This window comes from Ctenopharyngodon idella, chromosome 18, assembly GCF_019924925.1.
Source record: "Ctenopharyngodon idella isolate HZGC_01 chromosome 18, HZGC01, whole genome shotgun sequence".
In the NCBI taxonomy this organism is placed as follows: Eukaryota; Metazoa; Chordata; class Actinopteri; order Cypriniformes; family Xenocyprididae; genus Ctenopharyngodon; species Ctenopharyngodon idella.
This window is the reverse complement of record NC_067237.1, coordinates 21,124,728-21,138,599: the sequence shown is the minus strand read 5'-3', so window position 1 is coordinate 21,138,599 and position 13,872 is coordinate 21,124,728. Positions and strand designations below refer to the sequence as shown.

General features: G+C 35.7%; 1 protein-coding gene across 2 annotated transcripts in view; it reads right to left on the bottom strand.

Annotated features, from left to right (window-relative positions):
• Positions 1–13,872, bottom strand: part of hsf4 (heat shock transcription factor 4) — a 31,600-nt gene that overhangs the window by 9,152 nt on the left and 8,576 nt on the right. Inside the window, exon 2 of one of the 2 annotated variants that reach the window (XM_051869505.1) lies at positions 651–947. In XM_051869505.1, coding sequence (XP_051725465.1) covers positions 651–776 — 126 coding nt within the window. In that variant the 5' untranslated portion in view covers positions 777–947. Of the gene's footprint in view, positions 1–650; positions 2,892–13,872 lie in introns of those variants that run through there. The other variant, XM_051869504.1, reaches the window with a different exon arrangement.

Below are 13,872 nucleotides of genomic sequence, written 5' to 3'. Positions count from 1 at the left end.
CCAGTATCTTTTTTACCCCAAATGTCAATATCAGACAAATATTTTCATACATTTAAATATTTCATATATAGTTTTTCTATCAAAATTCTTTTAAATATCCCAATTGACCCCCTAGATCTCTCTATACAGCCCCATTGGGGTGCTCAGAGAATGCTGATATATATATATATATATATATATATACTCTGATATTGCAATTTGGGGTAGGGAAGATATTTATTTTAAAACAGATACCACTGTCAACTAAGTAAATATATTCCAATATTTTAGTAATTTCTTTTAGCTGTAGAAAATGACAAATTCCAAATATTTTATTTAGTAAACAGCATGTTTAGGCTTACTATTTTTCACAAAAAAATATAAAAGGGTCTGTATACAGGCCAATAAAGCATAGCTTTGAATACATAGCTGCCATTTCATTGCAAGGGATCATCATATTTGGAGGTCCTTGGCATTAAATGTTTGAAAATCCCTGACTTACATTTAAACTTTTAAATGTGTTGCTCTGGCTATCTACTAAAAGACCCACAACAGTCCAACAAAATTTCTTTAATTAAATGGCAACATTGGGTTTCTTCCTGATTTTCTTTCTGTTTCAGATCTACACAATTTATTATATAATATGTATCAATCAAATGGGATGTACTCACAGTACTCCAGCAAATCAGATGATTGGTCTCTGGGTCCTCCACAAGAGTCCAGAGTTTAGTGAGGAAGGCAGGTACATTGCTAGCGTATCCTCCATCCACACCTATAGAGCCTGGGTTCTCCTGCATGACTACACTTGGACTTGAACAGATGAGTCTTTAATCCAGAAGTATTTTAGTCCATTTCCAAATCGATGCTCTCTTGGGATTGGCAAGACTGGATTGGCGTTGCTGATGCTGATCCTCTCTCCGTCTCCTCCTCTCTCTCTCTGTGGCCTAGTCATAGGGCCATATTGGTCCCTGCCATTCCCACAGGTCAGAGTCAGCATAAAGCAATGCCCTGCAGCATCACCACTATACCCCCTCACTCAACAAAGGATCCCACAGGAGAACAATACAGACCCACACAAAGCCTAGAATAATGCCACACTGTCACGCCAAACAGCACAATGACCAAACACAACCTGCACAGGAGAGTGTGCTGGGCAGATGTGAGGGGTTTTGTGTGGATTTTGAATTGTCATTCATGATGTTAAGGTTGTTGTTTAGAAAAAAAAAAAGAAAAAAAAAAACTGCTCGTCTTCAAGAGGTGAAATATTTACAAATACATACATTATATCCACCTGAACAGGTGGTCTGCTGTTTGTGTCTCTATCTATCTATCTATCTATCTATCTATCTATCTATCTATCTATGCATGCATCCATCCATCCATCTATGGATGTATCTATCTATCCATCTATCCATCCATCCATCCATCCATCTATCTATCTATCTATCTATCTATCTATCTATCTATCTATCTATCTATCTATCTATCTATCTATCTATCTATCCATCCATCCATCCATCCTTTCTGAGCTTTATTGGCATGGTAAAAGAAGCTTTACTTTGTCAAATTATTAAAATCACACATACATATACAAATAATAAAATAAAAATAAACAGAAATGCTCTACCTTTTTCTAACAGCGGGGTTTTCCTTTCATAAAAATAAAATAAAATAACATAAAATAAGCAAAATTGCTTTATCCTTAACTAACCAGCAGGGGGACCCATAATCCAGATCTGCAGTATTTTTATCTCTCTACCTCTCATTACTCATGCAACACAGTAATCATTTCAACAGATCTGATAAAACAGCACATGTATTATGGAATCTGTTTCTGTAGTTCCTTATGATCACTCAGCAAAGTTCAGTATCAAGCAAAAAGTAAATAAAAATTCACATATACACACATAGATGTGTATGAAATCCAAAATCTACCAAGGTTACTAAAGAGTTGGGGTGATACAAAACTCAAAATGAAAACAGATGGCTGCATTACTATAATTTTCAATTAACCTATTCTTGAGAAAAACAGGAAAAACATTTCTCTATAGGCATTAAATCCATGGTGACAGACATTATAAATGCTTCCGTAGTCATTCAGGTCAAAGCCTGATTCAGTTAAACATGATTAGTAGCTGACGCAAGCAAAATTAAAATCACTGGTCAGCATCTGTATACGCTAAACAGGTCATAGGCCTTCATGATGACTTACTTCCTCACTTTCAAGCTATGTCACCACAAGTCATTTAAAGGGACTCGTTTAGAGAAATCCCATGCACATCCTGTGGTTAATGAATTAAGTTTCAGCATTAATTTCAGGAGTCAACATCAGAAGCAGTAAGTAATTGTTCCCATGTATCACATTCCAGTAGGCACATTTTAATTAGTGCTAGAGGAAGAAGGAAGTATTTGATTTGCATGAGGATGCACACATCTGTCAGGTTTGTTGTCATGTGGGAGGTAGGTCTGTGTTTTTGTGTGTAGTAACTAGTTAAAGGAGCATTTGCTAGCCATTTTAGGCAAGACTTTTTAGTTGCTAGGCATTTACAAATTAATATTTTCTGAGTAGTTTAATTAGACTCAATATGGATCAAGCTGTATGTTGTTTTTCAGCTATTTCCATCTTAGTATCAATTTTCTCCATCTCCTGAAGTAATCCTGCAACTTCACAAGAGCATTTATTGTACTCTCTTCTTCCGCTTCTGAGATAAATCACAGTCAAGATATTGACTCCTCACAGCAAACAGAAATATTGGCAGTACTAATATTAGTGCTCTACTTGAATTGCATGGTCAAACTGCATCTACATATCTGTAATTACATCTTTTACTGTACTTAAAAGGATAGTTCACCCAAAAATGAAATTTTTGAAGAATGTTGGTAACCAAACAGTTGACGGTAGCCATTGACTTCCATAGTATATATTTTTTCTTACTATGGAAGTCAAAGGCTACCGTCAACTGTCTGGTTACCAACATTCTTCAAAATATCTTCTTTTGTGTTCAGCAGAGGAAAGAAACTCACACAGGTTTGGAACAACATGAGGGTGTATAAATGATGACAGAATTTTCATTTTTTGGTGAACTATCACTTTAAATGTCATGTGGCCAAGGTTGAATTTACGAAATTACAGCTAAGTCGTTATCAATATATGATGACAAACCTGTCCCTTAAATTTTCAGTGACAAACAGTCAAGAAATTTCATGCAAAAGACATCACTTTAGCAGTCTATGAAATAATATATGAAATAATTTGACTATATTTCTATATTTTTTTGCACGCATTTAAAAAAAAAAAATACCTTATTTGAATTTTCAGGTGCCTAAAAAAGTCTTTATTCCATTAATCCTATTTAACATCAGTGTTATCCATGTTAAAAATTTATTTTAAAAATACAAAAATTTGAGGAAATCTCCTTTCAAAGTCAAAGTTCAGAGTAGGAAGAAGCTTGTTCAAATCTTAGCATGGTGATTTTCCTATCATGTTGTGAAAGTAATACATTTTTATGTATTTTTTCCCCTAAGTGGTTCATTAAACCACCCTAATTTGTGAAATAAAATAATAAAATAAGATAAAACAATAAAGAACAAAAGTCAAGTTGTCTGTTATAATGAGTTATAATGTCAAAATATTAATAAATAAATAAATACCATCAGCTTTTAAAACATCAAATGTCGGAAATCAAAATGTCGGAATCCGGTCATTATTTACAAATCACATAATGACATGTTGATAAATATTTTCAATTTGGACTCTATGGACTCAAATCCCTAATCTGTTACAGTACGTCATGTAAGCATCACAGGGCCACGAAATCACTGGCCTGAGGGTCAAAGAGCACATGATGTAGGATTTAAAATAGCCATCAATGACTGCAGCTGCGAGGTCAGTCATGATCTTGTTATTAATAAAGTTGAGAGCCGGGATTAATCAAATGAACTGGTAGCCTCGGTTTGAACAGCCAAGGTGGCAACGCAGCTGCGTTTATGCAGCTTTATGCTAATGCTAATCTGACCAAACACATAATCCATTAGTGATTAAACACTATGAGGAATTTGTACCATGGGCACATGTCCGTCCGTATCCTTTTAAAATCTACTTGAACATAGAAATCAGCGAGAAAATGAATAGTTAATAATCAAACAGAAACAACTGAATTAATTATATACTTGTAAGATGCAGTGGTGACCCTGAGGGTTTGTCAAAACAGATTATAGAAGACAGAGATGAGAAATATGAGGGTGGTGTATGTGTGTGTGAGAGAGTACGAGAGAGAGCAAGTGAGCGAGAGAGGAGATATCCAATCACACACACTTCAGTTTGACTGGTGTGTTAGGACTGTGACGTTTAACTCCAGGTGGAACTAAGGCCATAAGTGAGATCAAAGCCACTCTCTCTGAAAAAGAGAAACAAATTATTCACATCTAAATCTAGTCTGTATTTCAGTTTGTGAGGGACGAAAGGGGAAATACAGAACAATGTTGATTATTTTAGCATCATCTTGACCATTCCTCATATTTTATATATAACCTACTGCATTTCAAAATTTTGGGGTCTGTGAGATGTTATATATATACTTTTTTTTTTTTTTTTTTAAGGTCTCTTTTGCTCAACAAAGCTGCATCAATTATATTAAAAAAAACAGTGAAGTTGTGAAATATTTAAAATGTAATGTATTCTTGTGATGGCAAAGATGAATTTTCAGCATCATTACTCCAGTCTTCAGTGTCACATGATCTTTCAGAAATCATTCTAATTTGCTGATTTGGTGCAAAAGAAACATGTTGAAAACAGCTGTGCCGCTTAATATTTTTGTGAAAACCAAGATGCATTTTTTTTCAGGATTCTTTGATGAATCGAAAGTTAAAAAGAACAGCATTTATTTGAAATACTTTTGTAACATTATAAATGTCTTTACTGTCACGTTTGATCATTTTAATATGTCCTTGCTAAATAAAAGTGTTAATTTTTTTTTAAAATCTTACTTCAAAATTTTGAATGGTGGTGTATATATACACAGATTTCAAAGGTAGGCCTACATATCATACAGCTCGTTGAGAAGACGTGCACTTCTCTTGTCAGACTATCTCCTGGCGTACTTGAAAACATGCAAAATAGTATAGCAGTGCCTCTATTATGTTTTTTTTTTAATATTAAGAAGTAATAAAGAAATTACAGTATTTTACACCTCACGAGGAATAACAGTCTGTTTTATTACGGTTACTTTTCTTAAATAAGACGTCTTTGCTTTAAAGGCGACGCACACAGGCTCCGAAATGAGTTCAAGTCATGTCGGAAATATCGTATTTACGAGCTGAACGCACATGAACGCCACCACAATGTCGTAAGCACGAGTGGGAAGCTCGGGATTTTCGTTAAGCCCCGATCTGTACGATTTGTGGGCGTGTCAGTGAGAAACATGGCGGAATACCACAACTCTTATAGTATTTAGCAGTGATATTGTCAGGCTTTTCTATTTACAACGAAGTAAGCTAATTCCCTGCACAAAATATGATAGCATTATAAGATAACAATATAATATGTAACGATAAAGTTTACAGTGGCCTCATAAATTAATAAAAACATAAAAAAGCAAAACACACCTGATGCACAGTCTTTGTTCTTCATTTTCTAGAATTAGAAGTGCTGTATTTTTGTGTAATGAATTAAGAGAAGATACACCACCATCTTACTAAGACGAAAGTGACTTGAACGCACCTACCGTCATAAACACGACTTCCCACCTCGTAAATACGAACTTCCCAGGAGGACTTGAATGCACCATGAGACGCAGCTTGTGTACCAAGAGCTGAGGAAGCCAAGTATCCGGAGCTGAAATTCAGATATGTGACCCTGGACCACAAAACCAGTCATAAGGGTCAATTTTTTACAATTGAGATTTATTTATAAATACGCTTTCCATTGATGTATGGTTTGTTAGGATAGGACAATATTTGGCCGAGATACAACTATTTGAAAATCTGGAATCTGAGGGTGCAAAAAAATCTAAATATTGAGAAAATCGCCTTTAAAGTGAAGTCCTTAGCAATGCATATCCACTCACAAAATTACAGTAGGAAATTTACAAAATATCTTCATGGAACATGATCTTTACTTGATATCCTAATGATTTTTGGCATAAAAGAAATATCGTTAATTTTGACCCATACAATTTATTGTTGGCTATTGCTACAAATATACCCGTGCGACTTATGACTGGTTTTGTGGTCCAGGGTCACATATGCTCATAGGCGTTTCGTTTACACACACTGCAGTAGACCAATCACAACAGACTGGGCCGTCTGACCAATCAGAGCAGAGTAATCTGGTGGAAAGGAGGGGTTTAGAGAGACTGAATCTTCGACCAAACCGTTTTCAGACTCTTTGAGAAATGAGGTCATGTGCAATGTTTATTATGAGAAAATTAAAGTGTTTTTTGACCATGGATGCATGTAAATATAGTAGACCTCCAAAACAAAATGAAGAACCTTTAGTTTAAATAGCATAATAGGGGCATTAGAGACTGGAATATCAGTTTTCACCAGGGCCACTGTAGCAACCAATTAGCAATTCCTTGCTAAAATTTTCATTTTACAAAAAAATGCTAAAAATCACTCACCTCCAAACGCCCTTGCATTGTAGCAATGATTTTTGCCATCAAGCACTACTCACATTTTCCTCCTTTTTTATCATATTAAAATTTTTTACAAAAAAACTAAAATAAAATAAAATAAAACAAGCAATATAATCTAAAATACATATAATCTAAAAAAGAAGAAAGGATGAAAACAAAGAATAGTCTGGTTTAGCAGATGGTGAAAACAGTTTGTTGCCCTCGCACAAACCAACAGCAAGACCGATTAGATGATCTGTGAAGGTGATGTTTACAAGTGTTCAAAGCCCTTTCACATTCTCTGCACTCGCAGGCTCAGAAAGCACGCGACCAGCTGTCACTGGATACTACCATGTGTGTTCAGAGCAGAAGTGTGCAGAAACATCTACATGATTGTTGACTTGCCTTTCCACATGATTTCAGACACTTCCTTGCCCTCACAAGCCATGTTGCAAAGAAAAACAATGCAGTCACTTCAGGTCAAAAGGACACTTAGCCTACATACAGTTAACAGTTCTTCAGTGTTTTCAACAAACCTACTGACTTCTGCTTTTGTATGATTTCTCAGTAACAAAACAAAATTCAAATGGATGACCACAGTATGAATCATCGAATAATATTAATGTATATAAACATGGCTAAAGCTGACCCTTGATTCTACTTAGTACTGTACATAACAATATAATAAATTTAAACCTCTGTTTTTTGAATTACCTCATGAAGTGGCATGCACAATTGTCAATATAATTCTGTCTGAAAAAGTCAATGCATGAAATTAGATCCATTTACTGTAATAGGCATCCATAATGTGCCTTTATCAAGTCCGCTCTGTTTGATTAACCAGGGTAATGCAAGTTATTGTGCGCTGTGATTATTGATTCATCTGATGCTAAAGCTGAAGTGTGTAATTTAACGTGTGCACCATAGAATCACAAAATGAAATTGCAAAAATAATTATGGTTTTCAAACAGGTTACACAAACACTCCCCCATTCACCGTTTGAACATAAAATGTATGTAAACTTCAAACATGTATTCAACTTTGACTCAAATTGTTGTGCTAATAATTAATTCATATTTGTTATATAAAACACACACATATATTGGACCTCCACTATATTTTATTGTTGTCATTGTGTTTTTGGTCAGTTAGCTTTGTCCACTTTCTCTGTCTTCCTTTCTTTATTTCCTTGCTAGTTGCTTCTCACTGAAGTGGTTCTGACTGTGTTTTATTCAGGAGGTAACTGAATGACAGAGGCACTTTTGTGGCCTAGGCCTCCTGTCTGCTTTATCTCCCCTCCTCTCTAGGCCTGTGCATTATTCAGAGACATTGCTGGTAAGAGCCAAGTCCCCAAAGTAACATTCCTTCTGCTCCACAGAGCTGCTCCTGAACCTCAGCTGCCTCCAGAAAGCACAGTGGTTGAAACAGCTATAATCTCTTTTTATTCATGATGATGTAAAAGTTGGAGCAACACATAATATCAGCACTGGACTGCTGAACATGATATTGCTGGGGATTTCAACATAGATGGTTTCCTTCTCTGGTGTAAACAGAAAGCAAAAGTACCGTTTTGCTCTTTTTTGTTTTTTTAAAGGAAATGTTCAGCTTAAAGCTTTGAAATTTAGCCTCAAACATCTTGACATGTCAGCAGACATTACCAGTTAAAATTTTTAAAGGTGCAGTGTGTAAATTTTAGCGGCATCTAGCGGTAAGGTTGCGAACTGCAACCAAGGGCGCTCACCCCTCCCTTTCAAAGAACACAGAGAAGCTACAGTGGCCGACACAGGACAAATATGTCGTCGTCTGAGAGAGCAGAGAGTAGCCAGTCAAGCAATGAGGTTTCTTCATACTGCTAACAAAGAACGGTCTCTAATAAAGTATGGACGACTACTACTACTACTTCTTCTTTGTATGTATTTAATGTAGTGACAATGCAAGCTGCCTCTTAATGCAGCAGTGAAGAAGAAGAACAACAACATAGTGACGAAACGCGCTCTGTAGGGCAGTTTGTCCATTTAGGGCTGCTGTAGAAACATTCCGGCGCAAAATGGCGACTTAACATGTAAGGGGACCCGCGGTGTATGTAGATAGAAATGGCCCATTCTAAGGTATACATAAGGTCCTCCTAAATATTACACTCTGGACCTTTATCTGAATCACATTTTCTGAAGAGATACGATAGCTTTATATGATGAACACATTTAATTTCGGCTTTTATTTACATATAAACATTCATCAACACATAGATAAGATGGTAAATGGAAGCTCAAGCATGCTTGCTTGATGTGCGAAAACCAATGAGGTTCATTCTCGTGTGTTGAGCAGCACGTTTGAGCTTCAGCATGAACCAATGAGGTTTGTTCTCGCACGTCAAGCAGGTTCGGTTGAGCCAAGAGTTTGGTTCCAAAACGCTATAACTCCATTTTGATTAATTTGAGTAAAAAGGTGTTTTCTTTACCAAGAAAGTGGCAAAATGAAAACCACTATTTTCTGTTTCAAACTTTCACATCTTTTGGTTATAAAAACATTAAAAATTAAAATCTACATTTTGATTTTAAAAGGTTTATTATAAAAACGGTTTATTTTTTCCCCAAAATGCAATAAATCCATGACACTTTTTTTTTTTTTTTCAAAATGCAATTAATCCATCAATATAAAAGTTATTTTTCATATTGAAAATACACAACAAAGTAAGTTGATTCACATATATGACAGCCTCTGAACTTTGCCAATACTAATCTTATATACAGGCATTTGACTAAAAATACATTCAGCGTCCCTCCCAAAATGAATTCAAAAGTAATCTTGTTAATGTTATAAATGAATTATGTCTCCGTTTGTCATTACCAATTAAAGAGTATCTGGCGCTACCGCACGGTTAAAATAAACACATTTACAGAGTACATTGGTATCCATGATTCAGTTTTGGGGACCGTGACAAAAGTTTGATGCTGTTGTGGAACAAGCAACAGCCGGCATTTTTCCTCCTCCCGACTCGAGTGCCTTATCTTCTTAATCTCCTCACGTAAATGATTACATTTCGATGACTTATGTTTCTTCCCCACCGCAGAAACCACCACAGGTTCATCATTGCCGTCAAAATTATTCATTTTTCTGTTTTTGTTGATCACAAAGTACAAAGCAGATAAGGAAAACTAGGATGCCGGGTGTATTCAGAGCGCCGCCATTACTGTTTACAGTGCGTGGAATGGTGCGCCGTGATTGGTTGAGCTGATATATCGCATTCTGCAGAGAAAGAAGACTGGCGTTTGTCGCGTTTTGGAAAGAAAGGGAGAAACATGACAGAATAACACGACGGATATCGCATTTTGCGCAAAATTAATAAATGACTTTTCAATACCGAACAGATACAATACTGATTTTGGAACCAAACTCATTATTGTTTGCTGATGAATGTTTATATGTGAATAGAAGACTAAATTATCTGTCTGTTTATCATATAAAGTGATAGTCTCTTCAGAAAATTTGGACTAAATCTCTCGATTCATATGGATTCGTTTTACGATCTCTTTATGAACTTTTTGAAGCAACAAAGTGGTAGTTGCGTAGACTGTCAATGGAGGGACAGAAATCTCTCAGATTTCATTTAAAAAAACTTAATTTGTGTTTCAAAGATGAATGAAAGCCTTACGGGTTTGGAACGACATGAGGGTGAGTAATTGATGACAAGTTTTTTATTTTTTGGTGAACTAACCTTTGAAATGCAAGCCAGGTCATCCTCTATGCAACAATTTAAGCAAAACGTGCACATGACCTATTTTTCTGATGCCTATATAGAGGAAGTGGTTACATTCATGACATACATAAAACATAACATCTTTAAACATCTTTGACGGTCATTGCCATCCTTTTCTAATGAAGTAGAGTAATGAATTGTGTGTGTACAGAGTCTCTATAGTTTTCAGGAAAAATCCTTTTAAAAGAACATTCTTGGTTCAATACAAGGTACGCACAATCGTAAAGATTTGTGGCGTATTGATTATACACTTGTTTCTGCTTTTCTTTAAACTATACTTGACTTTTATATATAAAGATAAATATTTTAAACTCATAATTAAGCGTATAAACTGCTATGACATTTATATCTAAATGAAACTCTGCTCTCTTTGTTTCTCTAGTAGTTGCCCAGCAAGGACTAAATGGTGACAACGTGTTCCTGGAAACACAGAGGATTGAGATAAGCTATTCCATGTAAGCCAGATCACTAAAGCAACCAGAGCCCATGACAACACTTGCTTCAACACCTTGTCTCCTGATCTGGCCAGATCAGAGGCCTTCAGTGGGCCTTCTCCAAAGAGAAGTGCAATTTACTGTCAGTTTTGTCTATAAAGCGGTCTTGAATTTCAAAACCCTAGAGAAGACATGCATTCATTTTGAAAATGCTTGTTCCCGGAATACTCTGCTATTCATTTAAAGCTTTTGGGAGCTTTTTAGCAGATACTGGCCAATACTGTGGCATCTTCATGTGGGTGGTTTTGAACATGTAGAATCAGCTATATGAAAAAGTGTGTTTTTGATCAAAATAAACAAATGGTTTTAAGGGAACTGCACAGAATAATTTCTTTGAAGTGTGTAAGCGGCAGGGACACATATGCCGTCATGTGTTAATGCTGAATGTCCCATCATATGCTTCCAGTGTTTCATGGGATTAGAGTGGATTTAGTGTAAATGCCTGTCATTTCTAAAAGGCTTGAGAGATTATAAAAGAAAGTAGACATGACGATTTCATTTTATCTAACAGAAAACAAGAGCTGCATGATGTATGTTAAATGCATGATATTCTCATATACTATAAGTCGGGCCTACTAATACATTCTGTCACATTTATAAATTCAAAATGTTAGTTCTCCTCATTTAAAGAGCACTGCAATACCTCTGATCAAGGTCACTTTGAATGTGAATTCATAGCTCCAATTTTACACCATTATTTCATAGTGTTGGGTGTAATGCATTACTAAGTAATTACTGTCATTTAATTACTTTTCTCTTGAAAAAGTCAACTAAGGGATTGCCCTTAATTTCTGAAATTTAAAGGATTAGTTTACTTTAAAATGAAAGTTACCCCAAGCTTTACTCACCCTCAAGCCATCCTAGGTGTATGACTTTCTTCTTTCTGATGAACACAATCAGAGTTATATTAATAAATATCCTGACGCGTCCAAGCTTTATAAAGGCAGTAAATGGGACCAATGAGTATGAAGCTGAAGATAGTGCATCCATCCCTCATAACCATACTCCACACGGCTCTGAGGGGTTAATAAAGGCCTTCTGAAGCGAAGCGATGCATTTGTGTAAGAAAAATATCTATATATAACAGGTTATAAAGTAAAATATCTAGCCTCCATTCGCAAGTTGAATACAAAAGGCGTAGGACGTAGTGTAAGCGTTTTGAACTGCAAGAGATGTTACACTTTCTTCATAAGTTGAATATGGAATGCGGTCTGGCGGAAGCTAGATATTTTACTTTATAACTTGTTAAATATGGATATTTTTCTTACACAAACGCATCGCTTCACCTTTAGAAGGCCTTTTTTAACCCCCGGAGCCGTGTGGAGTACGTTTATGATCCATTATGGTCTGTTCACTGCCATTATAAAGCTTGGTTGCATCAGGATATTTATTAAAGGTGCAGTATGTAGGATTTCTGTCCGCTAGAGGTCGCTAGAGGCTTATTCAAAACAAAGGTGTAGCTTGATGATGCCAAGTTTAAGCGCGGAATCTTGGGACATGTGGTCTTCACCTCAACGGACAGTGCAAAAGAATAGGGATAGGACTCGGGAAGAAATCATGTTCATGGATGTGATTATTAACGTTACTGTAGTATGAAGCAGAGCAGGACCGAGTGTTGTGGGAGTTGAACGAGGCCGCTGGAGTGATGGCGCAACACACGCCTCACAAGCAGCGGAACTTTTATTGTGCACAGTTGCCGGCGCTGCTTCCGCTTTTCCGGTCATGAGTATGAGGTAACGCAGCTCTTTTTATCATATTAGACACATTTGAGAGTGTTGAAAATGATGTTATAATGTTACTCTGTATGTTCTCTCAGTGGCTGCTGTGAGACACTTGTTTGAGACACACTGCAGTAAGATAGATCGATTTTAGAATAACATTAAATACTGGATGGCTTGTGTTGATAAATGGCATGCAATTCATTTTAAAACGTATTGTAAAATGGAGAAAATTCTGTATTACTGTTACTAAAAATAAAGCTACATCTGATTATGCTATGTTAGCTACTTGACAAAATAGTGTTTTTCTCTGAGGCATGGTAAAGCATGGTACTCGCAAAAAATCAAGAAAATTAGATTTAAACAATGAGACTAAAGGTGTTGAGCTATATAACAACAATTGTCTATAAATATATCAAAACAGTTGTTCCCTTGTCTATTAAAATGTGTAATATATTAAAGCGTCTTTGGTGTTTCCATGGTTTCTACAAAATAAAACCGGAAACCGAGGGTAACGCGGGTATGACGCAATTGACAGGCGACTCCTCCCGGAGCCTTAGTTAAAATTGCAATTTTCTCACGATTTACAAATAGTTGGAAACATTTGGGATATTGTAAGTACTCAAGTGAACAAAATATATAACACTGGCCTAGTGGTTTTTGGATATTTTACTGCAAAAATCTTACACATTGCACCTTTAATATAACTCCAATTGTGTTCATTAGAAAGAAGAGTCATATACACCTAGGATGGCTTGAGGGTGAGTAAATCTTGGGGTAATTTTTATTGTAAAGTGAACAATAAAAATTCACTTTAATTGCCGTTACTTCTGATGTAGTTGCATTAAATACTGTATAGAACTATAGAACTGAATAGAATTTTTTATAAAACAATAGTGGATTTAAAATCAAACATTTTACCATTAGAAGTTAAATTATGTTTTTAATCTAAGCCTCTAAAATATTTTGAGCAGTTGGTCATTTGTTTTGTTCGATACACTTAAATGTAATTCAATCCCAGAGCTGTATATAACAAGAGCACAAAGGGCAAATTATTAAAGTAACAACTTTGTACTTGACATTAATGTTTTTTAAAATTATTATTCTTTTATTCCTTTAGCGGTATACTTCACTTTGAACTACTTTCATCTGATGCATGTGAAAATGGGAATATTATATTAAACTCTGAGACACAAAGCACAAAAAAGTTGTTTAAACAAAATATGCTACAACACTCACTAGTCGCCCCAGTCATGCTTTACAGGGGTTTTTAGTCTTTTAGATGCCACAGACCCCCAGCTATTATTATC